The 19504-nt window shown below is 43.6% G+C and overlaps 1 protein-coding gene across 1 annotated transcript in view; it reads right to left on the bottom strand.

Moving 5' to 3' along the window:
* LOC122561599 (solute carrier organic anion transporter family member 1C1-like) overlaps positions 1-19504 on the bottom strand; it is a 51206-nt gene that overhangs the window by 7611 nt on the left and 24091 nt on the right. The window contains exons 11-13 of the mRNA XM_043713451.2: positions 6702-6867; positions 5503-5681; positions 1126-1190 (exon numbers count right to left, since the gene is read on the bottom strand). Coding sequence (XP_043569386.2) covers positions 1126-1190; positions 5503-5681; positions 6702-6867 — 410 coding nt within the window. The remainder of the gene's footprint in view (positions 1-1125; positions 1191-5502; positions 5682-6701; positions 6868-19504) is intronic.

Below are 19504 nucleotides of genomic sequence, written 5' to 3'. Positions count from 1 at the left end.
ATCTCTTTTCTGACCATGAACTTCAATAATTCACAAATTGTCTCTCAGGGCACTTTATTCTGCATACAGAATAGCAAGCATGCCAGAGTTAAGAATATTTCACACGCCCTCCCGTCAAGGTCTGGTCAGATGACTGCAGCATCTGAAGTTCACATAGTCTTTCATAATGGCCACTAAACATTATACATGTAGGTGACTATTTCCTCTGCTCATTATTTCTCATGAAAGCAGATGAAACAAAAAACAATTGTATCCTAATGCTTATGGAAATAAATGGACAATAGACAATAGGTGCAGGAGCAGGCCATTCAGCCCTTTGAGCCTGCACCACCATTCATTATGATCATGGCTCATCATCCACAATCAGTATCCTGTTCCTGCCTTATCCCCATAACCCTTGATTCCACTATCTCTAAGAGGTCTATCTATCTCTTTCTTAAAAGTATCCAGAGACTTGGCCTCCACTGCCTTCTTGGGCAGAGCATTCCATACATCCACTACTCTCTGGGTGAAGAAGTTGATCTCCCTAGTCCATGCAATGCCAGAAAACATTTTAGTTTTTTTGTTGCACTTAGTGTGAAATTGTACAGCCCTGACTTTGACCTAACCCATCAGGTATGAAGAGTTCTAATTGAAAACCCATTTTCACAACAACAACAGCAATTATTTATTTTGAACCTTAATGTACTTCATAGATCTGTTATAAAACAAAGTATCACACCAAACCACATAAGGAGATATTAGGTCAGATGACCAAAACAATGGTAGGTTTCAAGTCATGTCTCAAAGGAGACAAGTGAGGTAGAGAAGCAGAAAGGTGTTGGAAAGATATTTCAGAGTGTAAGGACTGCCCAGTAAAGGTGCCACCACCAATGACACAGCAGTTAGAATTGGGGTTGTTCAGAATTGAAAGAGCACTGATGTCTCAAAGGGTTGTGGGGGTAGAGGTCATTACAGCCATGTGATAAAGAGTTAAGTCAAGGGACGATTTGAAAACCAGGATGAAATTTTAAGATCAGATCTTGCTTGAATGGGACCAGCATAGGTCAATGAATGCTGTATTCTAATAAATGAAGAATAATTAGCATGAGTAATTCAAAATTCAGCGAAACTGACAAAACTCACCAAACATTCTTATAATCAGACTGGAAATGCCTATTGCCAGTGGTTTCAACTCTGTATCAATGGACCTGGTGGGAGCAACAGACCAGTTAAATTGGCATGTGGACAATGAAACACTGCCCAAACTCTCCAGAAATCTGACTCATTTTGGATAGGATAGATGGTGTAACAAGTGGAGGCGGCTTGTATGGAGCATGATGCTAGTATAAATTATTTGGGCTGGATGGTCTGTTTGGATGTAACTGAGTATCTCTCTGGCAGCCAAAGCAACTCCTTGAATCTTGGTAACAACAAAATGATTTTTAGAGAGAGAATAGAATCCCTACAGTGTGGAAACAGGCCCTTCAGCCCAACAGGTCCACACCGACCCTCTGAAGAGTAACCCACCCAGACCCATTCCCCTACTATCCTATATTTAACCCTGACTAATACACCTAACCTACAATTCCTGAACCCTATGGACAATTTAGCATGGCCAATTCACCTAACCTGCGCATCTTTGGATTGTGGGAGGAAACTGGAGCACCCGGAGGAAACCCACACAACACGGAGAGAATGTGCAAACTCTACACAGATAGTCGCCCGAGGCGGGACTTGAACCCGGGTCCTCGGAGCTGTGAGGTAGCAGTGCTAACCACTGAGTGTCCCTGGGCTCTCCCTTTTATCTTCACAGCTGGTGTTTTTACACCTCTTTTTACTCTTGCTATAATGAATCAGTCCATTAGCTTAATAGATTACTAAATATTTTGGAATGTGTTAATTTCTAATTCGCAATAAAACTCATTAGTTCTGAGTTTCTACCTCTGAGTCTGAAGGTTGCGAATGCAAAATCTAGGCGGGCTCTCCAGCGCAGTACTGAGGGAGCTCTATGTTATCAGTTGTGCTGTCTTTTGAATGAAATGTGAAATCAGTACTGCCCCTGAGCTCTCAGAAGGATGTAAATGATTTTGATACCATCTGAAAAATATTTGAAGAGTAGGGAACTCTCCAGGGTATCTGGAAAATATTTATCACTTAAAGCACCCACAAATCAAATGACCAGTTAATGTTTATCATGATGAACTGCATTGTGTCCAAACTGGCTGCTGCGTTTACGCCAAAAGTACTTCATTGACTGTAAAGCGCAATGGGATTCCTAACATGCTATAGAGCCACAAGCTTCTTTTTATAATTACACAGTACATGTTTTCATTTCAACAGAGTTTGGGGAGTTCTGATCAAAACATCTTTCTTATCAATGCGCCACAGAAGAAAAAAATACTTTTTACCAGAATTCTGGAAAACAGGCAGAGAACAAGTTAAGACTCTGTAAAGATCATTATGCAAGTATCACTTTGCAAATGTGCACACCTATCTGTTGAATTTAAGTCCATATTTTCAAAAGCTATTTGAGAGAATTACTGTCAAAGGTAGAATGGATAGAATTATTTTTCCTTCTGGGTCCATTTCTCAGCAATCTACACACATACATAGACACACATATATGCACACAGACACACACACGTGTAGGCACTCGTGCACACACACACACACGCGCGCACACACATACACATATATACAGACGCACACACACAGATACACATACATGCACACAGATGCACAGGCACGCATGCACAGACACATGCACGTCCGCGCACACACACACAAACACAGACACACATGCACATACACACAGGCACACACACAGACACATGCACACACATCCACAGACACACACATACACGCACACATAATCATAGACTCAGACCCAGGCACACATTCACATAGTCTCACACACACAGACACACACACATACTCACACAGTCTTAGACACACACTTACACACATTCACACACACACCACCTCGACCCCCCCATGCACACACAGTCACCCACATCCACACACACAGACACACAGACGCATGCACGCTCACGCACAGGCGCACTCAGACACAGACACACACTCACACACATGCATTTAATATGTTAATGTATCTGATGTTTAGATTTGAATTTTCGTTTATAATTACTCATAACCCCAAGGTCAATTAGGGATGGACATTAAATTCTAGCTCAGCCAACAACACCCACATCCCATGAATGAATGAAAAAAAAAGCCAGAATTAGGCATCTGCAAATGCCACACTTCAAAGTTCTTAAATTATGCTACACCAGTCAATTACCATAATTACAATGCAAACATTTTCTAAATTAGTATTTATGCTCTGTAATACTAAATCATTTTGACAGTCTAACTCAGGTAAGTGCAGAATCATTAGTCATTCAATTAATATAATTACAATTATATCATGGATGATCCAACATGTAATTAAATCAGCTTTACTTAGACTTTGTTGCCTCAACAATTTTAATTCTATAAATTATATAATTGCTACTATAACAATTTACATGAACAAAATATAATTCCTTCATTTGCGTAAGGATCCATATTGCAGCTAAAGGGCGAGCCATTATGAATATATTATCTCTCAAAATGCTAACTGGGTATAGTACACTGTGATGAAGTAGAATATGGACAATATTCAAGTAAAATGAGATGATGCTGACTCCTATTGAATTTTAGAACATAATATAACATTGCCCCAGCAATTCTCAAACATCAAAAAAAACTCAGTGATACCTTTCTAGTAATTGTATAAGCAGTTATTAATATGCTTTAAGAATGTATCTCATCCGCTTCTAAAGCTGCTTCGACATGTAAAAACAGTCTTATTTTGAATTAGCATCAACATAAGAATGCAACAAAAAACATGGGAATTTTACACAGCTATCGGGTTGTTGCTTGATGTGGGAGTGTGTATGTGAACAAGTGCATTCTGAATTATAATCAGAGAGTCATGGAGTACAGCGGCACGGTGGCACAGTGGTTAGCACTGCTGCCTCACAGCGCCACAGACCCGAGTTCAATTCCCGCCTCAGGCGACTGACTGTGTGGAGTTTGCACGTTCTCCCCGTGTCTGCGTGGGTTTCCTCCGGGTGCTCCGGTCTCCTCCCACAGTCACAAAGATGTGCAGGTTAGGTAAATTGGCCACGCTAAATTGCCCGTAGTGTTAGGTAAGGGGTAAATGTAGGGGTATGGGTGGGTTGCGCTTCGGCGGGTCGGTGTGGACTTGTTGGGCCGAAGGGCCTGTTTCCACATTGTAATGTAATCTAAGCACGGAAAGACATTCTTTGGCCCATCATACCTGTACTAGTCATCAAGCACCTATCTACGCTAATCCCACTTCCCAGCACTTAGCTCATACCATTGCATGCTCCATAGAGCATTGCATAGCCTTTCAAGTATTCAGCTAAATACTTCTTGAATGCTACGATGGTTCTCACCTATGACAGCATGATAATTATACTGAATAATGCAGACCTGTTAAAATCCAACAAAACTCATCTCTTCAATTAAACCTTTACCTCCCCCCCCACCCCACCCTCAGCTACTGATGTCCTGATTTGCATCTGTTTTTCATTTTCTTATCTATAAATCAATTTTGGAAAGCTCTGTATCTTAAAGTTACCATCTCTCAATGTTATGATACAAGGTGCCCAGAATTTTAGATATGCACTGGAGCTAACACATCATCAAAATGACCTAGATTTCCCTAAGAATCTCTTCAGGGAATCAGTCAAACTTATACCATCTTCAGCAGCTAGTGAGCCTAAGCTGTGGGACTGCTTTAAGTACACAAGTATCAACTATCAAGAACCTTTATATTTCTCAATCCAACCGAATCAACTGCACGTTCAGAAAACCATCCTTAACATTTTCTTTTTACATTTCCAAGTGCAATTGCAACTCTTATCTTTCCACATCTCTCCTATATGCAGAAGGCATATGTGCATTGTATGTTTTTTTTTCAGATTCAGTCCATTTTAAGGCAAACGTTTCGATTATTTCATGTTGTGGCTGGGTTTCATTGCGACCTTTCACAAAATTGGATAAAGTAATTCATTTAAATTCAATTAGTAGTTTTCAGAGTGAGTGAATTTTTGCTAATAAATTATATTGTCCCGATAGATGGAAGGGACAGCTGAAGCTTATTTTGCATCTATTTTGCATTTCAGTAAAAGACAAAGCCTCAGTTTTCCACCGCTCACCTATGAGAGAAACTCCAAGAAATCAAGGGTGTGCTGCTCTCTAGAACAGTTTTTCGTTTGGCCTTTTTAAATTCCTATCACTGCAAATCAGATTATTTGGATGTTGGCTCATTATGCTCATGGGATCTTGTTGTGTATAGTTTGGTTGCTGTGTTCCCCCCACGACAACAGGTGACTACAAAAGCATTTTAATGGCTATAAAGCATATTACGATATTTTGGCTTTGTGGTTCTTTATGACTCTATTTGCTCTACAATTTAAACCCTGAACACTTATCCAAGAAATGTTTTACCTGATTAGTACCTCAAACTCGGCCATGCCTCCAAATGAAAGGGTGAACGATTCGAGAACGGTTACTGCTAAGTAATATGGAAATACTTTGTTGCAATCTTCAGTTTTTGGGCACTGTCCCAGTACTACAGAAGAATTGGTAGCTGTCAAATGGGAAACACACCTGCAGTTGTAGAATTCCTGTGTAGAAAAGGCTCACAGTCATGAGGTGTCTGGGAAAAAAGTGCAGACCAGCAATAAGAATTATGGCTCCGTTTTGATATTTGAATTCACAATACTTCTTTGATCAAGATGTCTTAACGGTCTATTTCCTTCATGGTCTGGGTTATTTGTTACAACAGCGAGTATGGCTTTGAGTAGAGGTCTTTCCTGCTTCAAAGTTGGCAATTCAGGAGGTTTATCAGAATATGAATTGGCATCTGTAAATCAATCTTACTTTGGACTGGTAATTAATTGAATTTTTTTTCTGCAACTGCTAGACTAGCATGTACCTTCACAAAGGAATAACCTACTTGACCTCATCCTTACTATCTTTCAATTCAGAAAGCCTGCTACATGAGTTAAATAGAAGATCACTCCTCAGAGTTTATCTTAGGAAAGAGTTTACCTTATTAAAGCTGGGGATTCATGACTTGGAAAACCTGGGGTATCACTTTGATCAGCAAGCATATTTGGTTTTACCTTTCTCAAATGTTAATGCTGTGGTAGCAGCCTATAGAAGATTTATAGTTGCCAACTTTGCATTGAGCATGGCCTGACATGGCTCATGAACTTTACTCTGGAGTAATAGTCTTGGCTGCATTTATTGCAGAGAGGAAGGAAGTGGACTGGGCCTATGCATGACTCCCTGCCCTCTGTTTCCTCCCAGCTCTCTTCATAGTCGATTGATCTTCGCATTCTGTTGTCCTCTACCAATGCCTTTCCACATAGTCATCCTCCCGAGGTCACAGCCATCAGCCTAATCATGAGTGTCAATGGCCATCATCCTATACCTCACTTACATGTGGCCTTGTTGTGGACATGTAGGCACACAGGAGATGATGATCCAGTGGCAACTTCACCATTCTTTTGGTATACAATATTCATTCATCTTTACTCTTCCCTAATATATCAAAATTGAAGACTTGAAATGATTAGGAAAATCAGCTCTTAGGATGAACCTATGTTTAATCTTATCAGGTTGATAAATTAATTTCTTACCATCTTTAGTCCAGTCCCACTCGATGATTTGCAACCAGCAAGACAAGGAGAAACGTAAGTTAGTCCATTTCCAGCACAGACAGGTTCCCACTGTGAGCTTGAGCACATGCAGTCAGTGTTACACTGGGAGAATAAACTGTGCTCATTGTCCCATCTCTCCATGACTCTGAAATACAGTAGCAGAAGGATACTAAGTGTCAACGGTCACTCTAATCCCGAAGGAGAAAGTATTATTCAAACTCAGTCACCGAGAGCGAAATAAATGAAATCAACCAAGGCTTCAAACCTTTACAGGGACAGCAGGGTCAGACATTCACTTCCTTGAGCCTGTAGTCAGAGCAGTCAGTTGCTGTGTTCTGAGATTTAACAATCCTGACAACCACATTGTCAAACAGTAAGGACATAAGGTGCTAGGAGGGTGGATAGATGGATAGGGGTTAAGATGCCCTCTCAGGTAGTGAAGGATGCCAGCTCAGGTAGTGTAGGGCGTCAGCTGGGGTGGGTGCCATTTCAGATATTGGTAACATGGCAGCATTTGATCTTGTCATGGCTGATCTGTATCTTAACTCCATTCACCAAACTCAGGTTTGTAGACCTTAATACTCCAGGACCACAAGATTAACCAGATGCAGTTTGGAAATATCTTATTTACTAAGGAGTGATGACCACCAACAATCTCTCCTGGTCCACCAATGTCGATGCAATGGTCAAGTTTGCACAATGTCTCTATATCCTCAGGAGACTAAGGAAAGTTGGCATGTCCAAAAGGACTCTTCCAATTTTTACAGGTGCACCATAGAAAGCATTCTATCTGGATGCATCATAATATGGTTTGCCAACTGCTCTGCCCAAGATTGCAAAAATCTACAGAATTGTGAACACAGTCCAGCCCAATATGGAAACCAGCCTTCCATCCATCAACTCTATTGATACTTCCTTATCCCAGATCCAACCCTCCAACCACTTCAACATCCCCTCCCATTCCGCCAACGACAATAAGTCCTGGTCTTCCTCCACCACTAAATCCTAGCCACCTGAAGGCTGGAGGAAGAACAACTGATCTTCCGCGTTGGGACACTCCAACCACATTGAATCAACATTGATTTCACAAGTTTCCTCATCTCCCTCCCCCTATCTCATCCCAGACCCAACACTCCAACTCGGCACTTCCCTCTTGAACTGTCCTACCTATCCATCTTCATTCCCACTAATCCACTCCAACCTACACTCTGACTCAGCATCCTCCACCTTCATCCACCTATCGCATTCCCCCAGCATTCCCCTCCCATTTACTTCTCAACTCCCTTGGGCACCCCCCAGCCCCACATTCCTGATGAAGAGCTTATACTCAAAACATTGACTCATTTGCCCCTCGGATGCTGCCTGACCTGCTGTGCTTTTCCACCACCACACTTTTTGACTCTGATCTCCAGCATCTGCAGTCCTCACTTTCTCTTTCTATCTTTACTTGCCACTGCCTTGGAAATACAATCAACATAATCCTCCCACCCAGTTATAATCTCTTCCATCATTTTCCATTGGGCAGATTAGATTAAATTAGATTAGATTCTCTACAGTGTGGAAACAGACCCTTTGGCCCAACCAGTCCACACCGACCCTCCAAAGAGTAACCTACCCAGACCCATTTCCCTCTGACTAATGCACGTAACACAATAGGACAATTTAGCATGGCCAATTCACCTAATCTGCACATCTTTGGACTGGGGCACCAGGAGGAAACCCACGCAGACATGGGGAGAATGTGCAAACTCCACACAGTCACCCTGAGGCTGGAATCGAACCTGGGACCCCAGTTTATGTACACATGAATAGATACAAGAATGGTTTCTTCTCCTCTGCTATTAGACTTCTGAAAAGACCTCTCAAATTTTAAATGTCATGTTGATCTCATTCTCTGTGCACTTTCTCTGCAGCTGTAACATTGTATTTGTTGCTCTGTTCTATTACCCTAATGCACTTTGTATAGTATGATCGCCTGTACCACATGCAAAACAAAACTTTTCTCTCTCTCTAGGTACATGTGACGACAATAAATCAAATCAAGGTTTCATAGAATCCTAGAATCTGTACAGAATGGAATTCGGCCATTCGGTTCATCAAATCCACACCAACTCTCTCAAGAGCACCCCACCCAGCACACTCTATCCCTGTAACCCTGCATTTCCCATGTCTAACCCACCTAGCCTGCATCCCTGGACACTATGGGATAATTTAGCACGGCCAATCCATCTAACCTGCACTTTTTGGACTGTGGGAGGAAACCAGATAACCTGGAGGAAATCCATGCAGACAAGGGGAGAATGTGCAAACTCTAGATGGTCACCCGAGGATGGAATCTAATGCTGGTCCCTGTATGGCAGCAGTGCTAACCACTGAGTCACCTTGTTGCTTTGATGGGTACAGTGTTCCAGATCTCCACTACCCTTGTGTGAATATCAAAAATGGCAAAAATTTGCATTTATGTATCACCTTCAAGGTAATAATAATTCCAAAATGATTCACATCACTGTTATCGAAATTTGATGTTGAGCCATATAGGTCTATGAGGGATGACAACTAAAAGAAGCTTGGCCACAGGATTAAGGAGTGAAATATGCAGGAACAAGAGAGAGAGAGAGGCTGTGACGTTAAGCCAGGAAATTCCAGAACTTGAAGCTGAGCAGCTGAAGACACTGTCACCAGTGGTGGAGGGATTTGAAATAATTTCGAGGGTCATAGAGCTGGGAAATGTTACTGAGATAGTCAAAACCAAGATCACAGAGGGATCTAAAAATGAGGATGAGAATTTTGTCATCAAGATATTGCTTAGTCAGGTCTTGATGTAAATCATTGAGCACAGAGATGATGAGTGATCGGAACATAGATGAGTGAGACTATGGGCATTAGGTAAAGTTACAATAGTTCCAGAGGATCAAAGAGCTGCTCTCTCACGAGAAAGAGATGACAGATGGAGAGTTTAACCTGAAGGTCACCATGCCTCAGGTGAGGAGCAAGGGTGAGAAGGTGGGACCTTCATAATAATCTCAATACTGGATCATCGCAAATGTATGGAGGATGGAAGGTGTTGAAAAGAATTGTGTTAGAATTGTCAAGTCTAGAGGCAATAAAGGCACAGATGAGAGTCTCAACAGATGAATTGAGACAGGGATAAAGTTATGAAATTGGAAACAGATAGCCCCACTGATGATGTGGGTATGATTTTGAAAGCTCATTCTAGCATTTTGAATGACACTAGGATTGCAAAGAGTCTGCCTCAGCATCGAGCAGAGTAGTGGAGTCAGAAGCTAGCAAATGAACTTTCTGACAGCAGCAGAAGACAATAGCTTGATTTTCCCAACAGTTAGTTGAAAAATTCTGCTCATTCAAACTGTTTGTATTGTAAAGCACTTGTAAAGCATTTCCTAACATCATCCCTGGATGGTCTTGCTCTGACTTTAATGTTCAGTCCCCTGGTACTGCACTCATCTACCAAAAGAATTGGTTTCACCATGTGTACCCTATGAAATTGCTCAATAATATTAAACACTTTAAATCAAGAACAAAGAACAAAGAAAATTTACAGCCCAGGAACAGGCCCTTCAGCCCTCCAAGCTTGAGCTGATCCAAATGTACTGTCTAAACCTGTCGGTCAATTCCCAAGCATCTGTATCCCTCTACTCCGCACTTACTCATGCATTTACCCAGACGCATCTTAAATGAATCTACCGTGCCTGCCTCTACCACCTCTGCTGGCAACGCGTTCCAAACGCCCACCACCCTCCATGTGAAGTACTTGCTGCGTGTATCCACTTTAAACTTTCCACTTCTCACCTTGAAAGTGTGACCTCTCGTTATTGAATTCTTCACCCTGGGAAAAAGCTTATCTCCGTCCACCCTGTCTATACCCTTCAAGATTTTATAAACCTCAATCAGGTCTCCCCTCAATCTCCTTTTTTCTAATGAAAATAAACCTAACCTACTCAACCTTTCTTCATAGCTAGCACCTTCAATACCAGGCAGCATCCTCATAAACCTTCTCTGTATCCTCTCTAAAGTGTCCACATCGTTTTGGTAATGTGGCGACCAGAACTGTACACAGTATTCTAAATGTCGCCGAACCAATGTCTTGTACAATTTTAACATGACTTGTCAGAATACCCTGTCCAATGAAGGCAAGCATACTATATGCCTTCTTGACCACTCTATCCACCTGTGCAGCAACCTTCAGGGTACAATGGACCTGCACTCCCAGATCTTTCTGCCATCAATGTTTCTCAAGGCTCTTCTGTTCATTGTATAATTCACTCTAGAATTAGTCTTGCCGAAATGCATCACCTCGCTTTTGTATCCGTTCTTAATACTCTATACCCAAGGGAATGCAAACCTGATTTATATAACTTATCCTCAAACATTAAACCTTTTAGACCCAGTATCATTTTGCTGAATTTGTGTTGCACTCTATCAAAGGCTAATTTATCCTTCTTGAGATGCAGGTAAACAGAACTAAACCTAGTTAGGTATAAATAGAGCTCTATATAACTGTATCATTGCTAACATCTCCTTAAATTCCAGCCCCTTTGAAATAAAGATCAACTTTCCATTGGCCTTTTGAATTGCATTTTTGCATCAGTCCACTAAGTTTCAGTGATTAGCAACCTTGCATCTTTCTGCTCCTTCACAGTTCCTCACTTCTTACCAATTAGAAATCTATCTTGCTGAAGTCCAAAATGACCCAAACCTATTCTGCATTGATCTCCAACTGCCACACACACTCACTCAGGTTCTGCCCTGCATTCATTTAATCTCTCGTTGTCTCCTTGCAACTTTCTGCACCCACCATATTAGTTACTATGTTGCTTCACTTGGTTTCATCAGTAAACTTAAAAACATGGTTCTCTATTCCTTCATCTCTGTCATTTATAAATATAGTGAAACGCTTCACCATAATTATTCAAAATGTTATTAAAGAATGCAATGCAGCACATGTTTAAATGTCACAGTGGGTGGACCATTAACCTGTTGGCAATTTAAAGATGATGCAGATCTTAGTGCTAATGTTGCCTTGTTGCATGCCAGAAGTGCATAGAAATTGAAGAACATTAGTCATGACATGAAATATGATCAGATGATGGAAATCAAATTAGACATCTACATTTGAGCAGTTCTGACAAGGTGACGAGACCTGAAATGTTAAGTTGTCTGTTCTTTCCAATGACTTGATTGTTGCAATTCTTTCCTGGCTAGCCTCCCATCACCCACCTTCCATTAACAAAAGTTCTTGTAAAGTTTTGCAGCCCAAATTCTAACTTGCACCAAGAACTATTCAGCCAGCACTCCTTCCCCCATTCCCACACTCACTGGTCTACAGTACAGCCCAGTCAGACAATGCCTCTATATTAAATCTCTCATTCTTGTGCTCAAATTTCCAATCAGGCACTGTCCCTTGGATAACAGTGACTTCCTATTTCTGCAGCCAATGTCAACAATACAATTCTCGGTGAACACTCTCTCTTCCAAGTAAAAACCGAAAGAACGGCAGATGCTGGAAATCAGGAACAAAAACAGAAATTGCTGGAAGAGCTCAACAGGTCTGGCAGCATCAGCCTCAGAACTCCTAGGAACGGTAACTAGACCTGAAACATTAGCTCTGACTTCACTCCACAAGTGCTGCCAGACCTGCTGAGTTTTCCCAGCAATTTCTGTTGGTGCTTCTGCACCTTTCCAACTATGATTCTCCTTGCATCTGCCTCCTGCACCCATCCCAGGCACAACCCTGGCCATTGCTACCTCTTTGTAGCTATGTGGCCAACTGACTAGGGCTCAAGTCTGGGTATCCTTTCCAGAAACCTGTTTGCCATGTTTCTCAGTCCTGCTGTCCTGATTATAATCTGGTAAAGGGTTTACACTCACTGATGGAGGAAACTTGTCACGAGGTCACATCTTCAACAGCAAAAAGTGCCAGGTCAGTGTAGGTCAGATTGACTATTTCGGCTTTATCCATCATGATAATGAGATTTGTCTTGAGCCAGGCAAATCTGATGATCCATAACACATGCATACTCCCCAAGATAAAAACAACCTTTCAGAGATATTTTAGATATTTTCAGCTATAGCACCATACCTGCGAATCGTTTCTGACAAAGCATCATTATTTAACAAAGGGAGATCTTAAAAAATGGCATCCCAATGTGTATGGCAGCAGGACTATCAACACATAATCAAATCACTCAAATAAGCATTATAAGCATCCTACAGTATTACCAGCCAACAAAGATGACATTCCTGGCAGTCAATGCATCTCAGAAACAGCCAGGAATATGCATTATGCAAGGTGGCAAACCAAATGCATTTATATCCAAAACTCAATCCAATTATTTCGACATAGAGTTTGCAATACTTGCTGTGGAAATCAATATCATAGACTTCCATACACTCTTGTCTGGGAAGCAATTCACTTTCGAAACCAACCACTAACCATCAGAAATGACTTGGTGCAAGTCTACCACTGCACTATTTTTGGTAGAATAAGGGTCTGACTTTGACACCTGCTACCAAAGTAACTACATTGGGCACACTGAGCAGATTACCCAATCTGAATAAGAGTGCAGACATTCTACTGGATTTACAAGTAGAGGGTATGAGTATTGAGGTGGAAGTTGGGCTTAATGTCGATTTGATGGATTTTGATTCAGCACCAATGAAGCCAATTTGAGGAAGAAACAGCTAATGATTCATGACTGAATGCATGATGGAAAGTTATCATAGAAGGATGGCCTGACACATTACAGTGAGTGCCAGACACTCTCAACTGCATTTTGCCATACAGAGATAAACTAGGTATCTCGAGAGGTATAATTTTGAAAGGGAAAAAGGTGTTTATAACTGAAACTTTTTACCAGCATAAAATGTCACAGTGACATCAGAGATATAGGGGCGTAGAACAAACAAAATGCCTGAACTAGGATGCTGTGTATTGGCCAGGGATCAAGAATGACATTGAGACGATAGTGAGGGTACACAAGGCAAGTCAGAGCCACCAGCCACAGCAGCAAACAGAAACATTATACCCTTATGAGATTCCATCAGTACCATGGTCCAAATTCATAACAGATTGATTCAGCAAACATGGCGAGCCACTTCCGCCCCCAGTGACATCACTCACCTGCACAACGACCACGCCGCATGCGTCTCCGCCCCCATGCCGAACTCCGTCACCAAGCCTAACCCCGCCCCCCCACCCTGATCTCCGCCCCCACACCTAACCCCGCCCCCACTCCCAGCTCCAGCCCCAAAACAGGCCCTAGCTGCCAGCCCTGTCGTGTTTTCACCATCCCTCTATAACTACCCCTCTCTGAGGATGAAAGATCAGTCCTCGGCAGAGGCCTCACCTTCATTCCCCTACGCTCTCGGATTAATAAGTTCAACACGCAGCGAAACATCGAACAATTCTTCCGCCGCCTTCGCCTCTGCGCCTACTTCTTCAACCAGGATTCTCGCCCACCCTCTGACGACCCTTTCTCCCACCTCCAACACACCCCATCCATCTGGACACCCTGTGCAGGCCTCTTATCTGTCCTCGATCTCTTCATAGCCAACTGCTGCCGCGACACTAACCACCTCAACCTGTCCACCCCTCTCACCCACTCCAACCTCTCACCCTCGGAACGTGCAGCCCTCCACTCCCTCTGTTCCAACCCCAACCTTACTATCAAACCGGCAGACCAGGGAGGCACGGTAGTAGTTTGGCGCACCGACCTTTACACCGCTGAGGCTAAACTCCAGCTCGCGGGCACCTCCTCCTACTGCCCCCTTGACCATGACCCCACCTCCCACCACCAAACCATCATCTCCCAGACCATCCATAACCTCATCACCTCAGGGGATCTCCCATCCACCGCCTCCAACCTCATAGTCCCACAACCCCGCATCGCCCGTTTCTACCTCCTGCCCAAATTCCACAAACCTGACTGCCCCAGCTGACCCATTGTCTCAACCTGCTCCTGCCCCACTGAACTCATCTCCACATACCTCGACATGGTCCTGTCCCCCTTAGTCCAAGAACTCCCCACCTACGTTCGGGACACCACCCACGCCCTCCACCTCCTCCATGATTTTCGATTCCCCGGTCCCCAATGCCTTATCTTCACCATAGACATCCAGTCCCTGTACACCTCCATCCCCCATCACGAAGGACTCAAAGCACTCCGCTTCTTCCTTTCTTGCCATACCAACTAGTACCCTTCCACTGACACCCTCCTTCGACTGACTGAACTGGTCCTCACTCGGAACAACTTCTCTTTCCAATCCTCCCACTTCCTCCAAACCAAAGGAGTAGCCATGGGCACCTGCATGGGCCCCATCTATGCCTGCCTCTTCGTAGGATATGTGGAACAGTCCATCTTCCGCAGCTACACTGGCACCACCCCCCACCTTTTCCTCCGCTACATCGATGACTGTATCGGCGCTGCCTCGTGCTCCCACGAGGAGGTTGAACAGTTCATCCACTTTACCAACACCTTCCACCCCGACCTCAAATTCACCTGGACCGTCTCAGACTCCTCCCCCCCCTTCCTAGACCTCTCCATTTCTATCTCGGGCGACCGGATCAACACGGACATTTACTATAAACCAACCGACTCCCACAGCTACCTAGACTACACCTCTTCCCACCCTGCCCCCTGTAAAAATGCCATCCCATATTCCCAATTCCTTCGTCTCCGCCGCATCTGCTCCCAGGAGGACCAGTTCCAAAACCGCACAACCCAGATGGCCTCCTTCTTCAAGGACCTCAATTTCCCGCCAGACGTGATCGATGATGCTCTCCACCGCATCTCCTCCACTTCCCGCTCCACTGCCGTTGAGCCCCGCCCCTCCAAACGCCACCTGGACAGAACCCCACTGGTCCTCACCTACCACCCCACCAACCTTCATGTACAGCATATCATCCGTCTTCATTTCCGCCACCTCCAAATGGACCCCACCACCAGGGATATATTTCCCTCCCCTCCCCTATCAGCGTTCCGAAAAGACCACTCCCTCCATGACTCCCTCGTCAGGTCCACACCCCCCATCAACCCAACCTCCACTCCCGGCACCTTCCCCTGCAACCGCAAGAAATGCAAAACTTGCGCCCACACCTCCCCCCCTTGCTTCCCTCCAAGGCCCTAAGGGATCCTTCCATATCCACCACAAATTCACCTGCACCTCCACACACATCATTTACTGTATCTGCTGCACCCGATGTGGCCTCCTCTATATTGGGGAGACAGGCCACATACTTGCGGAACGTTTCAGAGAACACCTCTGGGACACCCGGACCAACCAACCCAACTGCCCCGTGGCTCAACACTTCAACTCCCCCTTCCACTCCACCAAGGACATGCAGGTCCTTGGACTCCTCCATCGCCAGACCATAGCAACACGACAGCTGGAGGAAGAGCGCCTCATCTTCCGCCTAGGAACCCTCCAACCACAAGGCATGAACTCAGATTTCTCCAGTTTCCTCATTTCCCCTCCCCCCACCTTGTCTCAGTCCCAACCCTCGAACTCAGCACCACCTTCCTAACCTGCAATCTTCTTCCTGACCTCTCCGCCCCCCACCTCCACTCCGGCCTATCACCCTCACCTTATCACCCTCACCTTAACCTCCTTCCACCTACTGCATTTCCAACGCCCCTCCCCCAATTCCTCCTCCCTACCTTTTATCTTAGCCTGCTTGGCACACTTTCCTCATTCCTGAAGAAGGGCTCATGCCCGAAACGTCGATTCTCCTGTTCCTTGGATGCTGCCTGACCTGCTGCGCTTTTCCAGCAACACATTTTCAGCTCTGATCTCCAGCATCTGCAGTCCTCACTTTCTCCGACAATATTCTCTGAGTCACCGACTACTTTTCCAATAGGCATGGTAGATTGAATGAGAACATTATTCAGTCTGTTTTGAAGAGATCATATCTAACAATGGGCTGCAGTATACAATAGAGCTTTTCGAAAAATGGGTATCAAATGGAATGTAAATCATGTTACAACCTCATCACATTCTCTCAAATCCTAATATTCTCTCCATGTCAAAATTGGCTCCGTCAAAATACTTAACACAAATTGTGGAGTGACAAACTATGTTTTTCTTTTGCCATTTTATAACTAGGTGCCATATTTTTGCATATGGGTTTACCATCACCAGCAGAGATCTTGCTTGGAAGGCAACTTAGAACAACTCAATCGCCTGCCCAGGTTCCCTGAAAAAGACAAACTTCTCAAAGTGCGAAACAGAATGAAGCTGGTATGTGACTGACATTCAAGTGCAGAATGGTTTAATCTGCATATTAGACAGAAGGAACCCTTCCCTGGTCACCTACCTGCAGAGATACCTAAACGTTTGCAGTGGGCCGAGATGTTATGATTTCACAAAACCTAAAGGAGCAACATTGAAGAGAAAATGAAGCTAATTACATATGGAGCACACACAAAGAGGTGTGATGGACTAAGCCAGACCACTCAAAACATTCTTAAGCAGACAGCTCAGACCGTAAGTTTGCAATTTGTTTTGATAAGTGTACAGCGAAAATTACCCGGAGTAAGATAGCTAGGTTGATGACTAGAGTTTAAGACAGACAAAAATTTATTCACAAAATTACGCAATGAAACACAAAGAACAGAATAAAGAACCGCTGCAGAACTCACCCTATCCAACTAGACTTAATTATGATGTTCTGAATATACACAGCAGTCCCAATATGCAAACGTCCTTTAAAGCCCAGTATAAATGGAACACATGCTTCCAGGTTGAAGTTGAAGAGCAGAAACAGAGAGAGACAGAGAGTTTCCACACAGCTTCCTGTTGAACTTCCAACCAGTTTAAGACTGATCTAAAACTGCTCAGCTAAAGAGCTGACCACTCCCCTTTCATTATACTGGTCACTTCTAAAATATGACCACTTTGGCCTGAAGTCTCATCTGTTTACATATAAACAAAAGGCCTCTCAAAATCCTTTTCATCTCTGTACTAAACCAGACTGATCACTAAACCGGACTGAGCAATACCACATTTGCCTTTCTTTTACAAGTTAAAATGTATAGTACTTAGTAATACACTAAGAATGAAAATTCCACATGCAAGAGGTACTTGCAAAACAATTTCCACAACACAAGAGTTATAAAATCTGATATACCAAATAAAGTTTTAGAAATTAAGTCAAGTCCATCGTTTCAACCCATATGAAGTTCACATCTGGTGGCGAAAGTGGGTACTGCAGATGCTGGAAATTAGAGTCAAGATTAGAGTGGTGCTGGAAAAGCACAGCAGGTCAGGCAGCATCCGAGGAGCAGGAAAATCAACATTTTGGGCAAAATCTCTTCATCAGGAAGCCCTTGGCACAGTTTCTGATGAAGGGCTTTTGCCCGAAACGTCGATTTTCCTGCTCCTCAGACGCTGCCTGACCAGCTGTGCTTTTCCAGCACCACTCTAATCTTGACTCTGAAGTACAAATCTGACCAGGGCTTCACTGTTGCTCCTTTATCTGAGCACTATATTCATGTAACTCTATTGCATTCCTGTGTGAGATACTTTAAGACTTATCCTTCCTTCATATGGATCTGCAACCCCTCTGTTCCACTGTGTGCCAGAATCTGTCTTATTTCATCTCCAGCCAAGAGACCATTCATGTTATCTGTCAACTGTCTTCTCTTTCTCCTGTTAATCTGTTAACATCTGCACCTTCTTGTTCTTTGTTGCATCCCCACAGGATTATCACAGAGACACCTTACCACTCACTTTTTCCAAGTGCTGAAAACTTGTGGGACACTTTTCTTCTTCCGTTCTTAATTTGTCTCACAATCTACAGCTTTCATCTAGGTCAGCTTCAGCTCAGTGCCGGTCACCGATGAGCCAGAGATTCATGGGTTTGAATTCAAATCCGTTTCCACGGACTAGAACCTTGCACACTTGGGCAGTACTCAGAGAATGCTGCACTGTGTACAACCTTTCTGAAGTGACATCAAACCAGGGTAGCTTTGTGGCTCAGTGGTCAGCACTGCTGCTTCACAATGCCAGGGACTCAGGTTCAATTCCAGTCTTGGGCAATTATTTATGTGGCATTGGCCCATTCTCTGTGGGTTGCGTGGGTTTCCTCTGGCTGCTCTGCTGTTCTTCCATGGTCCAAAGGTGTGCCGGTTAGGTGGATTGGCCATGCTAAGTTGCCCATAGTGTCCTGCAATGTGCAGGCCAGGTGGGCCAGCCATAAGAAATGCAGGGTTACAGGAAAAGTTTGGGGGTGGATCTGAGTGGGATGCTGGTCGAAGGATTGGTGTCGTTTTGATGGGCTGAATGGTCTGCTTCCACTATAGGGATGCTATGATTCTATTGGAGGAATAGGGTGAAGACCAGAGATGATGGACAATCACTCTTATTCAATTTCACAGAGCAGGTTAGACACTGATACGGTGTGTAAGTTACAGGAAGGTGATGGCTACATGCAGAGAGACACTGGGTAGGGTAACTCTGGTGTCACCTTGTCAAGGAGACACAGGGGCTTCTGCTGCTTTGGAATGCCGAGGTAAGTAATCACATAAATAAATGAAGACTGCGTCTAATTTATTTTCTTAAAGCAAGCTTAGTGCCATGCTAGAATCCTAGAATCATACAGTACAGAAGAGGATCTTCGACCCATCAAGTCTGCGCTGCCAAAAAAAAAATTCTTCTGCTTTGTTCAACCTCAGCGATGCCTTGCCTTGATCCACCACCATAGTTAAAGATGAATATGTATAAATAAATAACGCCATTAATGGATAGCTTTGGATACCCATCTA

The sequence above is a fragment of the Chiloscyllium plagiosum genome, unplaced genomic scaffold (genome assembly GCF_037043375.1).
Source record: "Chiloscyllium plagiosum isolate Xiang-an unplaced genomic scaffold, Cpla_swu_hap1 HiC_scaffold_23, whole genome shotgun sequence".
Lineage (NCBI taxonomy): Eukaryota > Metazoa > Chordata > Chondrichthyes > Orectolobiformes > Hemiscylliidae > Chiloscyllium > Chiloscyllium plagiosum.
The sequence above is the reverse complement of the archived record's forward strand: the minus strand, read 5'-3'. Positions and strand labels throughout refer to the sequence as shown.